Source organism: Canis lupus, chromosome 8 (assembly GCF_011100685.1).
Source record: "Canis lupus familiaris isolate Mischka breed German Shepherd chromosome 8, alternate assembly UU_Cfam_GSD_1.0, whole genome shotgun sequence".
Taxonomy (NCBI): Eukaryota; Metazoa; Chordata; class Mammalia; order Carnivora; family Canidae; genus Canis; species Canis lupus.
The window spans coordinates 13,943,245-13,967,328 of record NC_049229.1 but is presented as its reverse complement, the minus strand read 5'-3'; the positions used below and the strand labels follow the sequence as shown (position 1 = coordinate 13,967,328).

Genomic DNA, 24,084 nt, shown 5'->3' with positions numbered 1-24,084 from the left:
ATTTAACAAAGTAGCTTAGACACATTTGCTAAAATTATTATTTCTGAATAACAATATAATATTAATTATGACTTTTAAATTTATGAATATTTTTTCATTCTGAATCTTAGTCCTCCAAGGAAATAATTCATAATAATTTATGTTTTGTGATTACAGGAGCATACATGTTCATTGTAAAAATCCAAACATTACAGAAATACTAAAGGTAGAAAATATAATTCCCCTAATCTCACACCCTTGTCCCCTGATAACCATCAGTAACAATTTGGTATACGTTCCTATAGATTTTGTTTCCTATGTATATAATTTAGGCAAGTTTTCACAAAAATTATGATTTGGGAGAGTGAAAAGGAAGCAGTAATGAGGGAAATTCTTTTGTAAATATGCTTGCTAATGCTAAAAACATGCTTAAGTGCAAAAAGCAGAATACAAAACTGCATATAGTATAATCCATTTTTGCCCATGAACAAATATCAAAAAATAACATTAGCCTCCAGGGAAATATAAATCAAAGGCACAATCAGATATTACTTCACACACACTAGAATGGCTATAGTTAAAAAGACATAACAAATGTTAAGGAAGTAGAGAAATCAGAACCCTCATACAGTGCTGGCAGGAATGTAAAATGGCACATCCTTTTGGAAACAGCTTGGCAATTCTTCAAAATGTTAAATACAGAGTTACTGTATATGACCCAGCAATTCCACTCCTAGGTACATCCAAGAGAAAGTAAGACACACATCCACAAATATCCATAAAATGGAATATGTGATAATAAAAAGCAATGAAGTACTAATACATGCTACAACGTGGACAAATACTGAAAACATTATGCTACATGAAAGAAACCAGTGACATACTCTATGATTACACTTATATGAAATGTCCAGAAGTAAATCTATAGAGATAGAAAGTGGATTAATAGTTGCTTAGGGCATGGGAGTTGGGAGAAAATGTGGAGTGATTGTTAATGGGTATGGAGTTTCTTCATGGAGTGATTAAAATGTTCTAAAATTGATTGTGGTGATGGTTCACAACTCTGTAAATACACTAAAAACTACTGAATTGTATGCTTTAGGTGAACTGTATGATACGTGAACTTTATTTCAATAAAACTATTAGGAAATAATAATATTTGTTATTTCTGGATGATGAACAACTAGTAAACTTTATTTTTTAATTTATATCGTTTTGTAATTTCCAAATCTTTGGTAATGACTGAGACTATTATTTTTTGGATCAAAGGGAAAATTATTTTTCAGAGTGCTCCCTTGTGAGAATTACAGTGCTATTCTACTGAGGACTGAAATGGAAATGCCACTTGAATTCATTTAGCTATTCATTCATTAAACACCTACTGTGTTCCAGGAATTTTTCCAGCATGAGAAAAGTTCTAACTCCAAATCAATAAATTACATCAATTTAACACAAGCAAGACTGCTCTCTTAACTTCAGAAGACAAAAAAAAAAAAAAACTTCAGAAGAAAAATTATACATCATACTACCACTGACTTATCTGCTTTAATTTTGCACCAAAGGTTATACTCAATTATGTCAAAAAGTATCAGGAAATTCTCTCTTCATTAAAATAATCGGTTTCCAAATTTTAAGACTCCTTTTAGTATTAAAAAAACCAATACAACATTTCATAGTTTGATAGCAGAAAAGGTATACCAAAAAATCAATTAGCAACAAAGGGTAGTAACTCAAAATCAATGAGAATCATTTAAGATACTTTATTGGCTATCAGATCAATCATAACAAGAATCTTTATGTAAACTGTTACCAAGATTAAAACAAAGTCAAAAGAATTCCATGGAAATAGTTTGTCCAGAAATTGATAAAAACATAGACTGAAAACATGGAAGAGGAGGAATATGTTATTTCAGCTACATGTAGCTAACACCTATCAGCTGAAAGTTAAATATTCAATCAGAATCTCCAAGGATAGTAAAATCAAAAGATTTCAGGGGAAGTGGCCTCTTCTACATTCTTGATTAGGAGAGTGAAATAAGGCATCTACACTTTGGAAATTTTCACTGGCTATACTGAAGTGCAGCCAGGCTTAATAATCAGTGCATGAAGCAATACTCCTCAAAGGAAACAAGGGAAAGAAAAAATCTGTTCCATAATTTAAAAATTAGAGTCAATGTAGCAATACACTGAAGGGAGAAAAACTTGGGAGCAAGGAGGCTACATATACTAATCATACTCCCAAAGTCTAGTGGAGACCTATGGGCTTGAACCAGGGAAGCAGAATGGCTCAAGTCAAGCCCAGACAGCAGAAGCTACTGGACTCAATGACTAAATAGTTGTGGAAAATGAAGGAGAAACAAAAGGCAAAAGTGACTCCAAGGTTTCCAACAGTAACCAGATGGCCAGGGATACCATTAACCAATGAATGGAAGACAAAAAAGAGAAGCTGGTTTGAAAGTTAAAGAGTTAACAGAATAAAAGTTCAAGAAGTTTTAAGGTTTTGTAATATTGCACTTGTATTTGTCATGTTCTACCAAATTGAGATTTTGAGCACATCTACTATAATACCTTGTAATGTCCTACTAAAGATGGATAGTGAGCACATAGGCATTCATTTTATTATTGTTTTAAAATTGAACATACAAATATTACAAAATTCAGGTAGAAACAAGGAGTCAAAACTCATATGTATGATATAATAATGAAAAAAAAAACAGGAAAGTGGAGGTAGTAAATTTGGGTTTGGACCTATTGAATTTGCAGAAACTAAAGAACTATATCACTTATGAGACAAAAGTTACAGGGGAAAAAAAAGTTAGAGAAGCTTGGAAATGGTTAGCATACAAAGATAATGCTATGGAAACCATGGATGTAGATGAAAATTCTCAAGGAGAGCTTATGAAAGACCATAGGATGGCAAAAAAAAAAGGGGGGGGGAGGGATAGAAGCCCTTACTAATTCCTTTCACTCTCCAAAGGCATACAGAAGAAAATCAGTTTTGTTTTTAAGCTACCATTTATCTTACTAAATTCCAGTGGCAGGTCTAGAATTTCCAGTTAGGTGGAGTGAGAGGAATAATCTGTTTGAAAGAAGGCTTGGGGAATCCCTGGGTGGTTCAGCGGTTTAGCGCCTGCCTTTGGCCCAGCGCGCGATCCTGGAGTCCCAGGATCGGGTCCCGCGTCGGGCTCCCTGCGTGGAGCCTGCTTCTCCCTCTGCCTGTGTCTCTGCCTCTCCCCTCCTCTCTCTATGTCTATCATAAATATATAAATCTTTAAAAAATAAAAAAAAGAAAGAAGGCTTGAAGATATTTTTAATTAAATTAGAAAATACTAAGTGACCACATGAAAATATCAAGAGAAAGAGTTTTGAGAGAAATAATTCCTTTCTCCTTTGGCACCAACATTGCTATATTCTAGGCACTGCACGAAACAGGTCCCCTAATCTTTCATCCCCATAATGAGCTTGTTAGATAGTTGAGGAAACTGAAGCTGGACTGGAATAGCAACTTGCTCAGGGGCCCAAAACTCCCAAGGAGGACTCTCATCTATGTTCCCAGCGCTCTCCCAGCTCTTTATACTTTACTAGAGTTTTTCATTACTCATCGTGCTTCAACGTGTATTTATGTGCCTTTCACTGTACTGTTAGCTCCTCGATGACAAGGTTTGTGTAATTCGTTTCTGTATCCTTATAGATAGGAATAAGTAAATATTCTGTTGAATTAAGCATTATGGAGGAACTAGGTGAGAAGAGCATCAAGAAAGCCAACAGCAGAAAGAGTTTCAAGAAATGGCCAATGGTGAAGTCCTCACTGGCACTGAACGGATACCCCTTATTCATTTACTGAACGCGTACTACACGCAGGGCAATGTATTAAGCACAAGGGACACGGGAAAAATAAAATCTGGTACACGCTGAAAGGTTTTCGGAAAAGTAGCCGCATCTAAAGTCTTGACCGAAAGAGCAAAGCAGAGTGTCAGGCCTGTTAATTGCCTACACCTACTTTGGCTCGGGTAAACCTAAAAACAACTTAAAAGGGTCACGGTGCATCTTTTAATAAAACTTCTGATGAAGCACGCGAGATGAAAGAGAGCCAATGCACCTCAGTCTCGGTGACGAGAGCCGGTGGCCGACTCTCTCCGGAGTCTCTAGCCCCCAAGCAGGGCTGAGGCTGCCCCTAGCTGCCAGTCCCTAGTCGGGGGCGGGAAAAAGCAAGACACTTACCGCAAAAAAGCACCGCTACCGCTGCGGCCCAAAGGGGCCGGGGAGTCTTTCGCGAGGCCCCCGCAACGTGGAAGGAAACCAAGGAAAGCAGGGGTCAGACAGACAGGTGCGACTCCAAAGCCCGACTTCCCAAACTATACAAACTAGGGCTCCAGCGCCCAGCACAGCGACGCCAACTCCCACCAGCTGGAGGACCGACGATTGCCACCGAACCTTCCGCCCAATGAGGAAACGTCACCACTCCGCGAAGTCCAGCCTTTCATGAAAAGGATACACTTCCGCTTCCGGGGCACCTGCCGCGTTCTTTCAGTGCTTTTACCGAAAAGGTTTATTGAGATGTTTCTTTGCCTCGACTAGCTTTCTGACATTCCGTTTCCTAGCGCTCCATCACTGCGACAGCAAAGTGACAAGATAGGATGCCCTCTAGGGATGCGATCTCAGGAAAGAGTTCCGGCATCAGTCACTTTAAGAAAAAGTGGTTACGCTGTGCCCTGCCCGCTAAGAGGGGAAGGATGAGATGGTGCAATTGAGTAGGGATTCCTCCCCAGGAGCACTTGAGAACTGGACGAGGGGGCGGGGCTTAGGGATTTCGCAGCTCGGGGGGGGGGGGGGGGCGGGTTCCGCGGCGTCGGATCTGGCGTGGGGACCGGTCTCTGCCTGCGCGTGCGCGTTGCGAACCTTCCCCTGCGCTGTTTTGTGCTTCAACATGGAATTCCGCTCGGCTCGGGGAGCAGTCCTGCAGCTGCTGCGTACGGTGGCTCCGGCAGACCTCCCAGCGCTGATTGAGTGGATGCGAACTACCCGTAAGCGACCAGCGCCAGGCGCAGGCGGTTGGGGCCAGGATGTGCCGTGGCCGCTGACCTTGGGGACTTAAGACAGGGTGAGGCTTCGGCCTCCTAGGGGTCGCTGTGCTGGTCCCTGCTCGGCTATAGGAGAGGTTGTGGGGGGCACATCTCAAACCGTAGCAGCTTCAGAGTCCAGTTTGGAATTGGGTGCGGGAAGACCTGGCCCTAGGTTGTTTGTGATTGAGCTGCAGACTTCAGACAAGCCACTAGAGGCTCCTTGTGCCTAACCCTTTTCGAAGGAAAAGGAGAGGGGTGTTTCGTCCCCACCCCCACCCTGGCCCTCCCCCTGGTCCCTATTACTCCCACAAGCTTGTGATTTTCAGTAAAGATACTACCTGAAAAAAGCACATTGCAAAATAAGTTTCAGTCTGTGGAGCAGGAAGCTTTTACCCTGCAAGCAAGCTCACCTGTAGCTAATGGATTTATTTTCTCAAATTTAAAGTGAATCATCAATTTGATAGCAGTTTTTCCAGGGAGAGAGAAGGGGGAGACAAGACTTTGATTATTAAGTGTTACTAAAAAGCACAAGTTAGAGTCGAAAAGATGTAGCGATTAGGTCTGCTTATTGAAGAATGGTTAGATCTGTTTTGGCAAATTGAGGCCTGGTGAAACACGAAAAAATAAGGTATTCCTTGTTTGGGAGCTATGCCGAACCTCTGTATTCCTAAACGTTGAATCTTGTGTTTATTTTCTTCCAGACTCAGGACTTGAAATATTCCTGTGTGCTAATGACTTCCAAACATCTGCCTAGAACTCTCTTTCTTTATGATGTTAGCGTCAATCAGTAGGTTAGGGTATTATTACCCATTGGGGAGAATCATTTTAGCTAAGATGCCAAACTGAAATTAACTTGAGCAGCTGATAGTGAAGTTTAGCCTGGAAAAGTAGAGAAAACCAGACAGGCAGCTTCATACTTAAACATAACAAGATTCAGGATAGGAATTGCTGAGTCTTCTGTCTCTTCATTTAAACCTTGTATTGCCAGTTTTATTGATCATATCCCAATTGATTTTAAAACGTGCTAATTTCCGTTTTTTTTTTCTGTATTCCTCAGCTCAGGATCTTTTATTCCAAAAACGCTGAGTACCTACAAAAATGCCACCTACTGCCTGGTTCTGGCAATTGCACAATTATTAAAATACCCTTGCCCTCAAGATTTTGGTTTTGTGGAACCATTTGTAATCAAAATCTCCAGTTTTAGAGGCATCATTTAAGAACTCCATTTTTCAAAATCAGGAAAACTTCTAAGCATGTTTTGGATGATAATTTTGTAACAAGACCCAATAGCAATGGCTAAAAAGTACCCTTTTACTTTCTTAAAAAGCTCTTTCTGCAGCATATCCGTTAGTCCGAGAAGTTCATGGATTTTGTTAAGTGATTTAGAAAAAGTCTCAGGGGAATCCCTGGGTGGCTCCGCGGTTCACCATCTGCCTTTGGCCCGGGGCGTGATCCTGGAGCCCCGGGATTGAGTCCCGTGTCGGGCTCCCTGCGTGAAGCCTGCTTCTCCCTCTGCCTCTCTCTCTCTCTCTCTCTCTCTCTCTCTCTTTCTATCATGAATAAATAAATAAAATTTTAAAAAGAAAAAAAAAAGAAATAATCTCAGTTTCTGCGAATGTTTATTAACGTGAGTATTTTCAGAAATGAGGATGTCGGGACCCTGGATGGCTCAGCAGTTGAACGTCTGCCTTGGGCTCAAAATATGTGATCCTGGAGTACCAGGATTGAGTCCCACTTCCGGCTCTCTGCGTGGAGCCTGCTTCTCTCTCTGCCTGTGTCTCTACCTCTCTCTCTATCTCTTATGAATAAATAAAATCTTTAAAAAATTAAAAAAAATTGTAATCTAAAAAGAAATGAGGGTGTCCCTTTGCTTAAAAGAGTGTTTTAACATAAATCTTAAAAAGCAACTTATTAGTACACCATTTTTTAGGTGGTAAAATACACATAGCATAAAATTTACCATTTTAAGCTGTTTTTTTTAAAAGATTTATTTATTTGTTTGTTTGTTTGTTTATTTATTTATTTATTTATTTATTTATGATAGAGAGAAAGAGGCAGAGACACAGGCAGAGGGAGAAGCAGGCTCCATGCCAGGAGCCCGTCGCAGGACTCTATCCCGGGACTCCAGGATCGAACCCTGGGCCAAAGGCAGGCGCTAAACCGCTGAGCCACCCAGGGATCCCCATTTTAAGCTGTTTTTAAGTATACAGTGCAGTGGCATTACATACATTTACATTATGCAACCATCATCACTATCACCACAACTTTCTCATCTTCCCGAGTTGAACCGTAGTATACCTTTTTATGAGGTGGCTCTAAATAGGGCACAAAAAGTTCTTCCAGTTATTTTCCTAAGTAGTGTCCTTCTATGAAAAACAAATTATCTTCTATCTCTAGTATTAAGTACTTGCCTGACATTTCCTTAGACCTTTAATAATTGTAATTCTCCTTGAATTTTTTTAAAAATTTTATTTATTTATGATAGTCACACAGGGAGAGAGAGAGAGAGAGGCAGAGGCACAGACAGAGGGAGAAGCAGGCTCCATGCACCGGGAGCCTGACATGGGATTTGATCCCAGGTCTCCAGGATCGGGCCCTGGGCCAAAGGCAGGTGCCAAACCGCTGTACCACCCAGGGATTCCCTTCTCCTTGAATTTTTTTACCATTTAATGGAATAGCAAGAGACAACAATAGGCATTGAGTTTGACTTTAGTTTTGAGTTTTATGGAGTTTATTGAAACTAAAAAGCATTATAGGTAAAATCACAATAATTTTAGATACAGAAAAAGAAGAATATTCTTGATCTCTGAAGGGATAGTGGGATTATCCTACCAAGACCTGGGGTCATTTAGAATGGGGCTGCTAGAACCAGAAGCTTGGGCCAGGGCAGAGCCAAGCACATGTCAATGCCTGATAAACTGAAGATATAGAAGAAATAAAAACAGGAGGCTACATTTTACCTTGATACAGCTTAGGCCAAAAATGAGGAAACAAACATTAATATAGGAAGGATGAATCAAGTCTGAGAGGCAAAGCTCGCAAAGATACCCATCCACCCACCCCCAAAAATAAATAAAAGTAAAATACAGCAGGACCTCAGCTGATTGATTCTGATCTTGTGGCAGAACATCTGTTCTCTTCTATTTCCTATATGTATATAAAGTGGGCTCTTGATCTAGATTTCAAAGTGTAGGAGAGTGACTGCAATCCATTAAGTGAAGAGAGCAAAGAGCCAGAACTGCAAGTGGGATCCCTAAGAAGCATATTAAAAAATATATTGAGGGGCACCTGGGTGGCTCAGTTGGTTAAGCGACTAACTCTTGATCTCAGCTCAGGTCTTGATCTCAGGATCATGGGTTCATGCCCTATGTTAGGCTCCACACTGCACGTGGAGCCTAGTTAAAAAATAAATAAGTAAATAAATAAAATAAATAAATTATATATATATAATTAAATTTATTTAATAAATAAAATAAATTTTATATATATATATATATATATATATATATATATATATGGACAGCTATCTGTTAACAAATGCTATTCTGAAGCCTCTGACTTTGTCTTGGACATGCAGATACAAATGAGGAAGTCCGGCCCACAGCCCATAAGAGTTTCTATTAAGAATCAAGTTACAAAAGATAGAAGATTAGGGTTTGCTTTAAGAAAAATAATAAAATCATCAAAAATCATTTAATGCTTAAAAAAAGGTAACAGTAGGTGACTAGAAGCTTTTAGAAGCTTCAAACTATTTTAAAATACTTTTAGAAGTATTTTAAGTATATCTTCCCTGACCAAAATTGGATACATTTGTGAGCAGCAGCTACAGAGCTTTTAGAAGTTCTTTGAAATTCCTACAAATCTAAAAAGCCACGCCTGGTTTCTAGATACATTGTCAGATGGCATACTGTGCCAGTCCATATTGCATTACCACTGAGGAAGTATCAGTATAACAAAGATATTCCAGTCTTTATTGAAACCATGTGAATTTATGAAAGTTATCAATTATATGAGGCAACAAAAATAGATTGATTTTTCAAAAACTAAAAAGATGTACTGAGCAGATGTACTGGTACCTCTTTTTCTTTTTAGTTGGTACCTCTTAAAAATTTTTCCATTAAACAAAAAGAAACAATTATACTTTTCTCTAAAGTATTTTTGTACTTTAACATACTGTTGTGTATTAAAAATGGGGATGATATATAAAAAGAATAGCACATCATAAACAAGTAGGTTTATCCCAAGGATGTATTGTTGGTTTAACATTTAAAAATCAATGTAATTCACCATGTTAAGTAAAAAAAAAAAAACTATATTATTATCTCAATAGACCAGGAAAAGCATTAGACAACATCTAACATCTCTTCCTGATAACAACTCTCATCAGACTAGAAGAGAACATTCTCAACCTGATAATGGGCATCTGTGAAAAATCTACAGCTAACCTCATACTTAATGGTGAAAGACTGAGTTCTTTCCCCTAAATTCAGAAATGACAAGAATGTGCACTCATTACTACTATCCAGCATCATAATACAGCTTCTGGCCAGTACAATACGGAAGAAAAAGAGGAGGGAGGCATTTCAGTTAGGAACAGGTAAATGGAGAAACAATTTGTAATATATTTTTATAATAGAATACTACTTGGCAAACAAATGGAAAGAAGTTACTTGCACAATGGCATGTTTAAATTATACTGAAAGAAAGCATACTAAAAAAAACTATATAATTTCATTTATTTAAAACTAAAAAATGCAAACTAATCTGTAGTGACAGAAAATAGGTCTCTGGCAGCTGAGTGAGTGGAGGGGTTGGAGAGGAGAAGGATTACAGATGGGCAAGAGGAAATACTTGGGAGTGACAGATATGTCCACTATCTTGATCATAAGTGATGGTTTCATGTCTGCATACATCAAATTTATGTAATTCTACACTTTAAATATGTACAGTTTATTGTATATGAATTCTATTTTTATAAAGCTGTCTTTTGGAAATGGCCGCAAGCTCCTTAATCCTTGTTCCATGAGAGATCTTATCTGTATCCTCAGCCTTTGAATCTGGATGTGCTCTGTGAAAGCTTTGGCTAATAGAATATAGCAGAAGTTACACTTTGTCAGTTTTGGATCCAGGATTTAAGAAACTGGCAACTTCGACTTTCTGTTTCTTGGAATGCTTGGTCTGAAGAAGCTAACCAAATGTATACAGTTTGCCTTGAGATTGTCAAACTGTCAGGTATTCCCACCTATCCTATGGAGAGCAAGATACCCAACCAGGTTGTAACTGTTCTTGCCATCCTAGCCTTGGCATTAGGCATGTGAGTAAAGAAGCCTCTGAAATGCCTAGTCTGGTCAAGCCTTTCTTACAAATAACATACTTGAACATTCACGTGCAGATTTTTGTTTAACATAAGTTTTCATTTCTCTGTGATAATATTCGAGAGTGCAATTGCTGAGTCATATGGTAAGTGCATTTTTAGTTTTACAGAAACTGCCAAACTGTTTTCCAGACTTGCTACACCATTTTACATTTATACAAACAATATATGAGTAATCCAATTTCTCTGCATCCTCACTAGCATTTTGTTTATCAGTATTTTTTTATTTAACCATTCTGTTAATTTTGTAGTGGGTTTTAATTTCCATTTCCCTAATGATGTTGACCTTTTTTTGTTTAAGTGTTTATTTGCCATTTGAATATCCTCTTTGATAAAATGCTTGTTCATGTCTCTTACCCTTTTTTAATTGTATTTTTTTGTATCATTTTGAGAGTTCTATATACATTTCAGATATAAGCCCTTTGTCATATATGTAGTTTGCAAATATTTTCTTCCAGTCTGTAATTTGTTCCTCCTCTTAACACAGTTTTTAAAAGCAGAAGTTTTTAATATTGATGAGGTCCAATGTATTCACTTTAACTTTTTTGTTTTGTTGTTTTTAAAGATTTTATTTATTTATTCATGAGAGACACAGAGAGGCAGAGATATAACAGAGGGAGAAGCAGGCTCCCCTCGGGGAGCAAGATGCGACCCGATCCCAGGACCCCAGGATCACAACCTGAGCCAAAGGCAGACACTCAACCACTGAGCCACCCAGGAGCCCCTCACTTTTCCTTTTTTGAGTCAACTTTAAGAACTTTGTCTAGCTCTACATCTCAAAGATTTTCTCCCATTTTTTTTCCTCTTTAAAAATTATACACCACTATATTAGTGTCAAGTTCTGTGTTGTAGTTTTCTTTGAGAACTTTGGTTTTGTCTTTTGCATTTAATTCTTTGATCCAAGTTAACTTTTGCATAAGGTGTGAAGTTTAGGTTGAAGTTCATTTTTATCCCTGTGTCGATGTCCATTTCTCCCAGCACCATTTGTTGACAAGGCTATCAAAATCAGTTGGGCATTCTTATGTGGATCTGTTTCTGAGTTCTCTATTATATTCTATTGCTTTACGTATCTCTCCCTGACCATACCACACTCTCTTGATTACTGTAACTATTATTGTTTAAAAGTGTATTCTTTAATTTCCAAGTGTTTGGAGATTTACCTGTTACTGATTTCCAATTTAATTCCATTATGGTCAGAACAGATACTCTGCATAACTTCAGTTATTTTAAATTTTTTATTATTTGTTTTATGACCCAGGATATAATTTATCCTGGTGAACGTTCTATGGAAAAAACTGTGTTTTCCACTTTATTTAGTAGAGTGTTTTATAAATATCTGTTACATCTGGTTAGTCGATTATATTTTTCAGTTTTACATCTTTGCTAATTTTCTGCGCAGTAGTTTATCAGTTGCTAAGATTGGGGCCTTAAAGTCCTCAGCTATAATTGTGAATTTGCCTCTTTCTGCCTTCACATCTATCAGTTTTTATTTCATGTATTTTGAAGCTATTGTTTACTGATGCACATAGGATAACTATGGTTCTTTGGTAGATTGATCCTTTAATAAATATGTAATATTTATATTTGTTCCTAATAATTTCCTTTGCTTTCAAGTCTACTTTATCTCATATTAATATAGCCGCTACCATTTTTTTTAAGTTTGCACAATGTATTTTTTCTATCCTTTTATATTCATTCTTCCTATGTCATTATGTTTGAAGTGAGTTTCTATTGGGTTGTGTTTTTAAATCTACTTTGCCAATCTCTGTCTTTTAATTGATACATTTAGAGCATTTACATTTAAAGTAATTATTGCTGGCAGCCTGTGGGACTCAGCCTGGGGGACTCAGCATTTAGCGCCTGCCTTCAGCCCCGGGGCGTGGTCCTGGAGACCCAGGATGGAGTCCCGTGTAGGCTGCCTGCGTGGAGCCTGCTTCTCCCTCTGCCTGTATCTCTGCCTCTCTCTCTCTCTCTCTCTCTCTCTCTCTGTCTCTCATGAATAAATAAATAAAATCTTTTAAAAAAATTAATTATTACTATGTCAGAACTTAAGTCTGGCATCTTATTGTTTGTTTTCTGCTTGTTCCTTCTGTTTCATAACCTGTTATCTGTTACTCTGTTAATCTGTTACTGCCTTCCTATAGATCACTAGAACTAGTTTTAGAATTCTTTGTTTTTCTGAGTATATAGTTTTCTTTGTGATTGCTCTTCTTTGTAGTTACATACGCATAACTCATCACCATCTACTGGTATCAGTGCTTATCACTTGAGTGAAGTATTGAAATCTTACTTCCATTTAGGTCTCTTTACCACTTTTTAAATTGAATTGTTTTATGTATTCCTCAATATACATTGAACACTATATCAGATGATTTCATAAATTTTTATTAAATCATCAAATATGTTGTAAGAAACTAATGACAAAAAGATAGTCTTTCATACCTACTCTATTTTTACCCATTCTACTCTAGTTTTACCCATTCTGTTCTTTCCTTTCTGAAGTTCCAAACCTTCTGCTCTTTCTTTTCTGTTGGAGAACTTCCTATAGCCATTCTTTAAGGGTAAATCTGCTGGCAACAAATTCTCTTAGTTTTCCTCATCTGAGGATGTCTTTATTTCCCCTTCATTTCTGAAGGACAATTTCATAAAGATATAAACTCCACAGCTTACAGTCCTTTTTCTCCAGCACTTGAAAAATGTTGTGCTTCCCTCTGGCTCCTATGGTTTCAGATGAAAAATTTGCTGTTGTTCAAATTGATATTTGCCTACAGTTAATGAATCGTTTCTCAGGTTGCTTTTAAGATTTGTTCCTTGTCTTTTATTTTCCGAAGTTTAATTATGATATGTCTTTCTGTGTATTTCTTTGGGTCTATCCTATTTTGGAGTTTCTCAGCTTCTTACAAACCACATTTGGGGAGGGTGGTTAGCTATATTTCTTCACATGCTTTTCAGACCCACACTCTTTCTTCCACGTATGCAACTCTGATACCAAAGTTACATCTTTTTGTATTGACCCACAGACCTCTAAGGCTCTGTTCAACTACCTTTTATTCAGTCTTTTCTCTGTGTTGTTCAGTTGGAGTAAATTTTATCTCTTGTCCTTAAGTTCAGTGGTTCTGTCCTCTGTCATCTCTGCTATTAAGCCCTTCCAGCAAGCTTTTTTTTTAATTTGGATGATTGATTATTTTCAGTTTTGTAATTTCCATTTCATTATTTATAACTTCCATTTCTTTGCCGAGATTTTTTTTTCACTTGTTACAAGAAAACTCATAATTCTTTATTAAAGCATTTTTATGATGGTTGCTTAAAATCTTTTTCTGATAATCCAAATTCTGATTCATTTGGATATTGGATAAATAATCCAGAGATTGTCAGATTCAAATTATGAATCAAGTGGTTATTTTTCCTGTTCTTTGAGTGATAATTGATTTTCCATTGTATCGTGTATATTGTGGGTATTACGCTAGGATAATTTTGAATGTATCCAAGATATTTTGAATATTATGCTAAGACCCTTGTTCCTGTTCAGATTTTGTATCTTAATAGGCAGTTGCCTTAGTTTTAACCTTTTGGTTCTTAGCCTGATAACAATTGAGTTTTCAGTGTCCTTGCAGTGCTGTTCAGTTCTGCTTCATTCTTTGGCACTGCTACAGTTCTTGTTCAATCTATACTGGTGTCACCTGCATGGGGAAAGATTCTGGGCTGCCCTGTCTCACTGAGCTGCCTCCCACCAGTGAGGGTAAGGAAACAAGCAATTCAGGGCCTGTGTTCTCCACCACTGGGCAGATGGCTGGTAGATGCCAGACCTAGGTCTGTTTATACCCTCGAGTTGAGGGCCTGAAGACTGGGTAGTCTGCTACTGCCCTACGTGTGGAGTGTGGCTTAGGGTTTCTCAGTAGGTCGCTTGTTGTTCTTCCCTTTTTGCCAGTTTTTGGCAAGAGATAGCAAGTTTTTCTTAATTATTTTTTTCTCCCCTATGTCTGTTAGTTGTTCTGGGATGCAGGTCTTTCTGGTGCCCAATCTAAGCTACATGGAAGATAAAAAGAAAACCCAGGGAACTCACTGCAGTGGCCTTTCTTTAATCGTAAGACACCCAGACAGTTGACCTTTCTAGCTTTCAGAGTCTTCATAATTGCCTGTTGAATTATTTCCAGGGTATTTAGTTATAGTTATAGGGGAGGAACAGGGGAAAGTGAGGAAAGTTGCCATCTTGTCCGGGACGAGAAGCCCCCTCAATAAATTTTTAAAATTTGAATAGGGACTTCAGAGTAATATGTGATATGAATGAATAGTAGGTAACATGTAACTCAGTTTAATTATGCACTCTAAGTCATTAGAGGTAAAGATGTGGGTGAGTTAAGGCTACAGGTTGAGGGTAAGACCTCATGGAGACAAAATAAATTGGGCAGGCCCTGTTGCAAAAGACAAGGTCATGCAGTTGAAAGGAATAGTATAAACAGGAAAGACTATGGAAAACAACTGGAGAGATTGGCCTGTCTTGAGGAGAAATTATGTCAGGGGATAATGAGAGTGGAAAATAGGATGGGTAGACTCTGCTGATATAGAAGACCTTAAATATCTAAAGTGAGACTTGCTAGGTTAAAATGTAGAAAAATATCGAAAACCTGTTAAGGGAAACGAGTGATAGGTTTGGGGCACCTGGCTGGCTCAGTCAGTGAAGCGTGTGATTCTTGATCTCGGGGTTGTAAGTTCAAGTCCCATGTTGGGTGTAAAGATTACTTGAAAATAAAATCTTTAAAAAAAAAGTGAGGTTAAAGTGAAATTAGTTTTTTTTTTTTTTTGAAATTAGTTTAAAATAGATGTACAATATATTTTATAGTGGGGGGAGACCAATATCAAGGAGCTAGTTATGAGTTTGTCATGGTGTAAGGTGTCAAAGTGTGAGGTGATGACTGTGGTTATGAGGTGGTTGAAGTGGAAATAAAGAGAAAGTAGAATTTGCGAGCAAAAGGGAGTAGGACTTGATACTGACTAGATTAAAAAAAAGTAAGATTTGATTCATACACCATCAATTTTGGTGGTTTCTGTTTCCTCATATATTTCCTTAAAAATAACTAGGAAATTCTGAAAGAATTAACTTTCGCCTCTAGAGAAGCTTTTCTTCCTCCACTCCCTTCCCACCTACATGTGTAATTTGAGAAAAACTTTACTGTCAGGCAACTGATTAACACCTTTCTTTAATCTTTTTCCAAGCATAATACTGTTACCACACATTCTGAAATAGCTATTACACATGTTAAAAGATGTTAGCCTCACCAGTAATTAAAGAAATGCAAATTAAAACAACAAAGTTTGTTTTTATGGTAATATTTAATGCTGCAAGGGTTTAATGAGACACATATTCTTTTCTGTTAAGATAAATTGGTATAATCTTTCAGGAAAGAAATTTGACAATATGTAGCAAGAGCCTTTAAAATAGTAAGTAATTCTACTTCTAGGCATTTATAGTAAGGAAATAATCAGAAATGCAAAGAGATGATGGATGCCAAAATGTAAGTTGCAGTGTACTTAATTTTTCACAATTCTAACTATATCTAAATGTGTATTAGAAGGAGCCGATGGTTAAGTAAATAGACAATACTAGAATATTGCACAGCCTTTAGAAATGATGTTTGAAGGAACTGAACTTTAATAACAGAGTAAATATACAATGTGTTTACACATGTCAGTAATATCCTATCGTATCATGCTTTTTTTTACCTGTACAGCCATTATTAGGGCAGAAATGTTTTGCTGTTCTTTTCAGAAGTTATTTGCCAGCCACCACAGATACTAAAGCTAATCTTAACCTTCTTGCACTAAAAATTCCTACAGTGCCTTACATAGAGTGCTCAGTAGTATTACCTATAATTATTGAAGATTTCTTAAGAACTTTCTTCCTAGAAAAGTATACGTATTTATGTATACAACCAAGCATCCAACTTTAGGCCCTTTATGAATCACATAAATCCCATCTCTTTGACTAGAACCATGGTGAAGAATCATTGCTGTAACTGAAAAAAAATCTCTTTTTACCCTTGAGTGTGTTTGAATCAGAGTTATTGTCCAGGGTAAGGGGTGCCAATTCATGCTTTCACCTGATATCCTTCATATTGAGATAAATTAATGCAGTCTTCATGTAATACTACCTTTTTTGAATGACTGAATTTAATATACAGTTTCTTAGTATCTCTCATCCTGACTGGTGATGCTCATGTTAATTAGGATGTTGACTCTCAAACCTATTTCAGACAGCTGGAAATCTATTATGATGGTTCAAAATTAGCAGCCATTCCTATCTATCAGTGTTCCAGCTTCCTTAATCTTTACATATGACTTTTTGAGACACTCTTTGGCCTCCACTGCCTCCATCCCCCCTTCCAAATCTACTAATCACCCTGTGGTGGTAGTGATCAGGGCCCTAGATGCTACAAAGTGATAGAAGAGAATAAACTAAGGTATAGTCATGGATTAGAGAACTAGATTGCCTAGTGTTGGTTGCAGGGCCACATTTAAAGGGTTCTGTTAAACAAGTCTGGAAGCCAATGGCAAAGGATACGACTGCACGTCATATGGAGAACTGTGGTCAGAGGTGGGGAGAAGAGAAAACTATGATAGCGGTAAGAGAACTGTTACTAGCCAGCTACCTTCTTTGCCACTTTAGAGAACTGTCTGGTGTAGTAATTAAGAGTTCAGACTAAGGGGGCATTTGGCTGGCTCAGTCGGAGGAGCATATGACTCTCAGTGTCGGGGTTGAGTTCAAGCTCCACATATTTACTTTTTTTTTTCTTTCACATATTTGCTTAAAAATAAAACCTTAAAAAAAAGTTCTAGTCTGAACTTAGTCTAGACCTGCATTCAATCCCCAGCTTCACCACTTTCTGGCCAATATGACCGGACGCAAGTAACTTAAACCTCTGACCTTAGATTTTTTGGTGCTGTTGTTATAAAATAGAAGTGATTATAGTACCACTTGTAGGTTGCTTAGGATTAAATGTCATGTGAAAAGCACCACACCAAGTCTAGCATGTCAGAAGTGTTCATTCAGTAAATGTTGTTTACATTGAAGACGATGATTCCTCCCAGGCTGAAACTGGAAAAATGAGTTAATGTTACAGAGCGGCAGATCCTGGCTCCACCACATGGAAGAAATGCTGGCCCTGAAAGTGTTCAAGCAAAAACTAAACAACTATCCTAGGTATATCGGAGATGTGTAAAAGGATGGGCCCATTGGTAATCGTTCATAGTCTAGTTCCCTTTTCACTGTTAAGACTCATTTTATAAGGCAGAACCACATGAAAACTGTTTCATTAACATGACTTTATATTACAGACTTAAGTCCAAAGAAGTTGGGATAGGGAATATCTTAGTTTCACATAATGAGATTTTTAGTGGCTCCTCTAGTTTCACCATTTACAAATTGAGAGAACCTGCTAAGGATCACTAGTGGGAATGATATTATTAGACTTAAATGTGAGTCACACAGGCTCCCAGACAGTGTTCTATCTATGGAGGGAAGGAAGCTAAGCGGTTGTTAGGTATTAATTAGCACTTTGAGGGGCGCCTGGCTGGCTCAGTCCAAGGAGCATGCATCTCTTGATCTCAGGGTCATGAGTTTGAGCCCCATGTTGACTGTTGAGATTACTTAAATAAATGTTTAATTAGCACCTTAGGAAGATTTAATTAGATTTTACAAATACAGTTAAAAAGGCCTTTTTTTTTTTTTAAAAAAACGTATCACAGATGCTATTTAAGTTCCACTGAAAACAATTTGGAATGAATTTTAATAGAATTTTTGTTACTCTAACTTATATTCTGCCTCCTTCTAGAAATAATTTGAAGCAACAGCTTAGAACATTATACTAGATAGGCAAGAAGGATAAAACGGCTCAAATGCCTTTCCTCATCAGTTCAGAGAGCCAAATCTTTGTATTAACTATGACTGCTCAGTGAGAAGTTAATGCAGAAAAAGATCCTTCATATACAGGGCACAGAGTAGTATAGCTAAAAAGATGAGCACTTGTATTTAGAAATAGAAAACCTCCATTTTATTTCCTTGTGCTGCTGTTGGCCTGCTTTGTAACTTTCGTTAATAGTGACATGAAAATAGCATTCTGCACCAACACAAGAATTATTTTTTAAGAACAAAATCATGAGCCTACTTAAAAATAACCAAAGATTTGAGAGCAGGGGATATGGACACAGATGACATTACCCTTCAGGATCTCCTTGTTTTCCTTCTGTTTTAGAACTGTTTTTTACTCTGTTTTAGAGTAATAAACAATTCCCTTGAGGTGCTTTTATTCTAGCAAAAATTCAATATAAGAAAGTCTTTTAAGAGAAAGGTAAAATATTTTCATTAGTAGAGCTTTCTAGTCTACATTTGACATCCCAGACAGTAGCTAACTTTAGGAGTATGTTACTTCCAGATAAGTCACATTCTATTTAAAATTACATATGAGCCCACTTAGAAATAATACTGTTTTAGAACCAAAAAAATTAAACACACAGAAAAGTAGAAAAAACAGAACAATGAACACCACTTTTATACTCTCACCTAGATGCAACAGCTGTCAATCTCTTAACCAGATCTTCTCCATCTTTATTGCTACACACTCTCTCTCCCTCCCATTCCCCTCCCCTCTTTGTCACATCATCCAAAAGTACACCATAACCATCAGAAATACACTTTTTTCTTTAAAGTAATCTTTACACCCTATGTGGGGCTTAAACTCACAACCCCGAGATTAAGAGTCACAGGTTCCACTAACTGAGCCAGCCAGGCACCCCCAGAAACATGCTATTTTAATGATCATTTATCTGCTGCTCAAATGCAGCAGGGCAACATGATTATTGTGAAGTTTATTATATGGTTGGTGCCAGCCGTTGTTAGTGCTTATTATCTGAAGTCTTAGGTATATTTTATTGAAGGCAGGGGTACTCAGATCTAAATTATCATTTTAATAATCTCTGTGATATGTCCTATACTTCTCAGATCTATATAGTCAGAGAAGGAATATTTGACTACTTACTGGTGAGTTTAAGACCCTACAAACAAACAAAAAAAAAGACCCTACAAACTAATGGCAGTGCTGTTCTTGAGTAAAAACAGTTAAAATACTATATATTTTTTAATTGCTTTTGTTTTTCTCAAACAGGCTGAAGTAGTCAAGTTTTATATTTTTATTTTTTTATTTTTTATTTTTTTTAAGTTTTGTATTTTTAAAAAAATATTTTATTTATTCATGAGAGTCACAGAGAGAGAGGCAGAGAGAGAAACAGGGTTCTCACAGGAAGCCCAATGCACGCCTCGATCCCAGGATCCCGGAATCACGACCTGAGCCAAAGGCAAAAGCTTAGCTACTGAGCCACCCAGGTGCCCCATGTTTTGTATTTTCAGATGGTTTAGAAAAAGGAAAAACTCGATATTTGAAATGGAACATTCATTAGACTTCGAATATTTCATTGGTTAGAAGGTTTATTTATTGCTACAAATTTGATGCTAATGGAAAATATGTCCGTTGTGTTCACTTAGTCTAGGTATGACCAAAACCAAAAAAGAGATTTCTTTTTTTTTTTTCCAGGAGATTTTGATGAATTCACTCAAGACAATAATGACATTATGTTGAAAAACATAGCGGAGGACCTTCGGAATTGCTTACCTCTTGACACAATGCTGTCCTCAGAACATCTATCCCTCCGAAAAGTAAATACATTAAATTAATGTACCGTTACTGCTCCTTGAGGGTTCTCCTAGTCTTCCCTAATCCTGCAGCCTCTCCAGTCTAATTAGTCCTGAATTTGGCTTTAAAAACAATTTTTCATTTGGTGCTTCAACGATGTCCCCAGTTCTTTTGAGTCCATAATCCTCTGGCTCCCCATTCATTCGACAAAAATTTTTTTTTTTTTAAGGGCATCCTGTTTGCCAGGCATTCAACCCCCTTCCCTCCACGTCCTCCCCCCTCCCACACACACACACACACACACACACAAAAACAAGGCCCAACGGTAATCTGGCCCTGCCTCCATCATTGTCCTGGTTTTCTCTTTCCTGTTCCACATCCCCCACTTTTGCCAGAGGTGAAGTTCATCTCTTTGTTTCCTTCTCCTGCTTTTGTGCCATATGGTTTTTGCTTATCCTGTTCCTTCATTCCTAAAATAAGTTCTCATTTTTCTTCTACAGACCGCCCCCTCATCCAAGTCCCTTTAAACCTCAACTTTTATCGGGTACATATACTGAGAATATTGTTTCCTAAAGCAAAAATAATAATAATAATGTCTTCTCCCACTAATCTGAAAACAGCACCCCTCCATGTGGTTTTTTACTACGTAGATTCCTAAGCAGAGGAACCAAATCATGTACATTTGTAACAGTGCTGTGCATATTGTGAGCACTAGCAAATCTTAGTAAACATCCAGTCACAGTACTCCCAAAGGTGGAAAATAGTGGCTAATATAAAAACTGACAAAAATGTTTGTAGTATAGTTTGGATATTATTCATAAGGCAGTCCTATCAGTAGCATGATATACCAAAATATATGAAACAACAAAAAAGTATTCCTTGAATGTAATGGTCGACCCATAATCCCTTCTCCTAACAAACTATTTGTATCTTCTGTTGTTTCCTTCTGGTTCTTGTGTATGTCCATGTGTTTTACACATTTACAATATAGATGTGTGTGTGTAGGTGTAGATAGAATTTTGTAGATCTCTAAGTGGATAAGTTGATTATTATAGTTAAGGTAAAAGGAATCAGACATTTTTCTCTTTGTTGCCACTGGCTATTATATCATGTATTACCAGTATTAATAAAGGGCTATTAGTTGTAAGCATGAAACTGTACTAATGTTTTTATTATTTGAAAACTTTGCCTCTGGGAAAAGATCACTTGCTAAGTCACTGATGTGTGGGACTCAGGAGACCTGGTATTAGTTTCAATTCTTTCCCCTCTTTTGGTCATTTCTTTGGAGAAATCTCTGAATGGGGGTTTCTTTATTTGTAAAATATACTACCTAGGATGGACGAGATGGCCACAAAATAAATACTCCTTGAATTCAAATTTTATATATTTCCCCTAGCCAGGCTTTGTATCATTACAGACCAAATTAAGAGTTGCTGGTGTCTCAGGAAAAAAAAAAAAAAAAGAATGAAGGAAGAGCAGGGTTGCTCTTTAATAAGTGAAACTTGTCTTTCTGTGCCTTGTTGTTGCTCTCGGAATTTTAGCATCTGAACCACTGATGTTTTGCCTTATTTAGCAATAAAAAGAGACTCCTTTGTACTTGGTTTCTTTTGAAGTTCTTCTTCTCTCCACCAGATAGAGCAGCAGCCAGAACCCACAGTTCACGTTGATGCATTCCTTTATGATGAAGACTTTATTGATTCATTATGTGAGGAAGGAAAAATGAGCAGAAACTACTGTATGGTGTGTGGCTCACATCAGACTGCACCTTTAGGTAGGCACTCAAGTGTGCAAATCTGACGACTGTGTGTACTTTACATTGTTCTGAGAACACAAATTCTTGACCAAGTCATTGGGTGTTTTTCGTTTTTTTGTTTTTTTGTTTTATTTATTTATTTATTTATTTATTTATTCATAGAGGCACAGAGAGAGAGAGAGAGAGAGAGGCAGAGACACAGGCAGAGGGAGAAGCAGGCACCATGAAGGGAGCCCGACGTGGGATTCCATCTGGGGTCTCCAGGATCAGGCCCTGGGCTGCAGGCAGCGCCAAACCGCTGCGCCACCGGGGCTGCCCATTGGGTGTTTTTTGAAAGGAAAAGGCCAACCCTGTAGCATAGCCATTACTGATTATTGAGATTAGGGAGACCAAACAGCAGTATTGTCCAGGGAAGCTGGGCCACTTAATGTCTCCGAGGAGGGTATCTCTGCTTTTCTTTCTTTTTTATTTTTTAAAGATGTCATTTATTTATTCGTTAGAGACACAGAGAGAGAGGCAGAGGGAGAAGCAGGCTCCCTGTGGGGGAGCCTGATGCAGGACTCGATCCCAGGACCCAGTGATCATACATGAGCCAAAGACACTCAACCACTAAGCCGCCCAGGGGTCCCAGCAGGGTATCTCTGCTTTTCACAGAAACTGTTTAATCAGAGGTGAGTTTGCAGGTCCAGAAACTAATCACAAGTGACTGAGAACCAGGAAACCAACTTATACTTTCCTTACTTCAAAGAGATTCATAGATAAACCATAATGCTAATTCACAAACAGAAATGTAACTACAAGGGGGCTGAAATGTTCTCCCTATAAAAGCATCTACTTGAGAAGTCAGATAGTAATCAGATACTGTTGATTAGGCATGGATTCAGAAAACAGTGATGATCTTGAGGAAGAGTTTATTCAGGCCATAATTTGACCTAGTAGAATATCTCCAGTCCGTAACAGAGGACAACTCTAGTGACAAAAAGTCTTCTGCATCTCTGTCCCTTAGATAGAGTACCTGTGTCCAAAATGGGAAACTAGACTGACCCCATGTGGCTAATATGTTAACTCTTCTGTTACTGTATTCTTCCTTAAGAGGCACCTGGGTGGCTCAGTCGGTTGAGCATCAGACTCTTGATTTCAGCTCAGGTCATGGTCTCAGGATTGTGGGATCAAGCTCTGCACTCAGCAAGGAGTCTACTTGAGATTCTCTGGCCCTCCCTACCACTCACACATGTGCATGCTTTCTCTCTCAAATAAATAAATCTTTTAAAATCTTTTATATATATAAAATCTTTTATATAATCTTTATATAAAATCTTTTATAAATCTTTTATATAATCTTTTTATTTATATATATATATAGTTCAAATTGGATATGATTGCTTAGGCTATTACTTTAGACATGCTATATTTCAATATTTCTGGTCACTTAGATGCAGAGTTAATGGCTTAGAGTGGCCTGCTCTCCAGGTAAGTAATCTTGTGTTCATATTACTTAACTACTGCCAAATTTGTAATATGCTGCTAATACAAGTATATTGTATCTACATTATAATTGGGAATTAAACTTTCCTGATCTATTTAAGATTCTATTTTTAGATAGCACTTATAGTTTCCATTGGAGGTGGTTGAAATTCACAGAATAGAAAAGGACTTAGATAAGAATCATAGAAGGAAAACTAAAAAGTGAATCATATCAGATCTGATTTATAGGGGGTTTTTTAGATTTATTTATTTATTTAATTTGGGGGAGTGGAGAGAGACAATCTCCAGCAGACTCTCCTCTGAGTGAGGAGCCTGTCATGAGCCTCAGTCCTACAACCCTGTGATCCTGACCTGAGCCAAAATCAAGAGTTGGATGCTCAACCAATTGAGCCACCTAGGTGCCCCTGATTTATTGAAGTTTAAAGATATATGTTTGACAAATAAAATTTTGAAGATTAGGATATATTTTCCCATAGAAATCATGTTGTAAATAGTGACTAGGTATGTAGGCCAGCCCATATAAGTAGAGTAAATCTGAAAAAAACTATCATCTGGGGAACTTTCCTTCCAATATATGACATGGGGCTTGTCTAGCTATAACACACTAATGATGACTCTGTAACCCAAAGCAGAAGTGCTAAAGTGACAGAGTAGTGAAGATGAAGATTCTAGGCAGACCAGTACGATGGTGGTCAAAACCCACCCCACCCCCAGTCACACCCTTTTATTTTCTTTCAAGGAATTATT

General features: G+C 37.6%; 2 protein-coding genes across 5 annotated transcripts in view; one reads left to right on the top strand and one right to left on the bottom strand.

Moving 5' to 3' along the window:
- Positions 1-4,407, bottom strand: part of SRP54 (signal recognition particle 54) — a 36,934-nt gene extending 32,527 nt beyond the window's left edge. Inside the window, 1 exon segment of the mRNA NM_001003272.1 lies at positions 4,201-4,407. The gene's annotated coding sequence lies outside the window, so the exon portion shown is untranslated.
- Positions 1-24,084, top strand: part of LOC608513 — a 77,843-nt gene that overhangs the window by 39,237 nt on the left and 14,522 nt on the right. The window contains exons 1-4 of one of the 4 annotated variants that reach the window (XM_038544487.1): positions 4,823-5,003; positions 9,430-9,639; positions 20,001-20,122; positions 21,732-21,870. In XM_038544487.1, coding sequence (XP_038400415.1) covers positions 20,039-20,122; positions 21,732-21,870 — 223 coding nt within the window. In that variant the 5' untranslated portion in view covers positions 4,823-5,003; positions 9,430-9,639; positions 20,001-20,038. Of the gene's footprint in view, positions 1-4,822; positions 5,004-9,429; positions 9,640-17,502; positions 17,615-20,000; positions 20,123-21,731; positions 21,871-24,084 lie in introns of those variants that run through there. The other 3 variants (XM_038544486.1, XM_038544488.1, XM_038544489.1) reach the window with 3 other exon arrangements.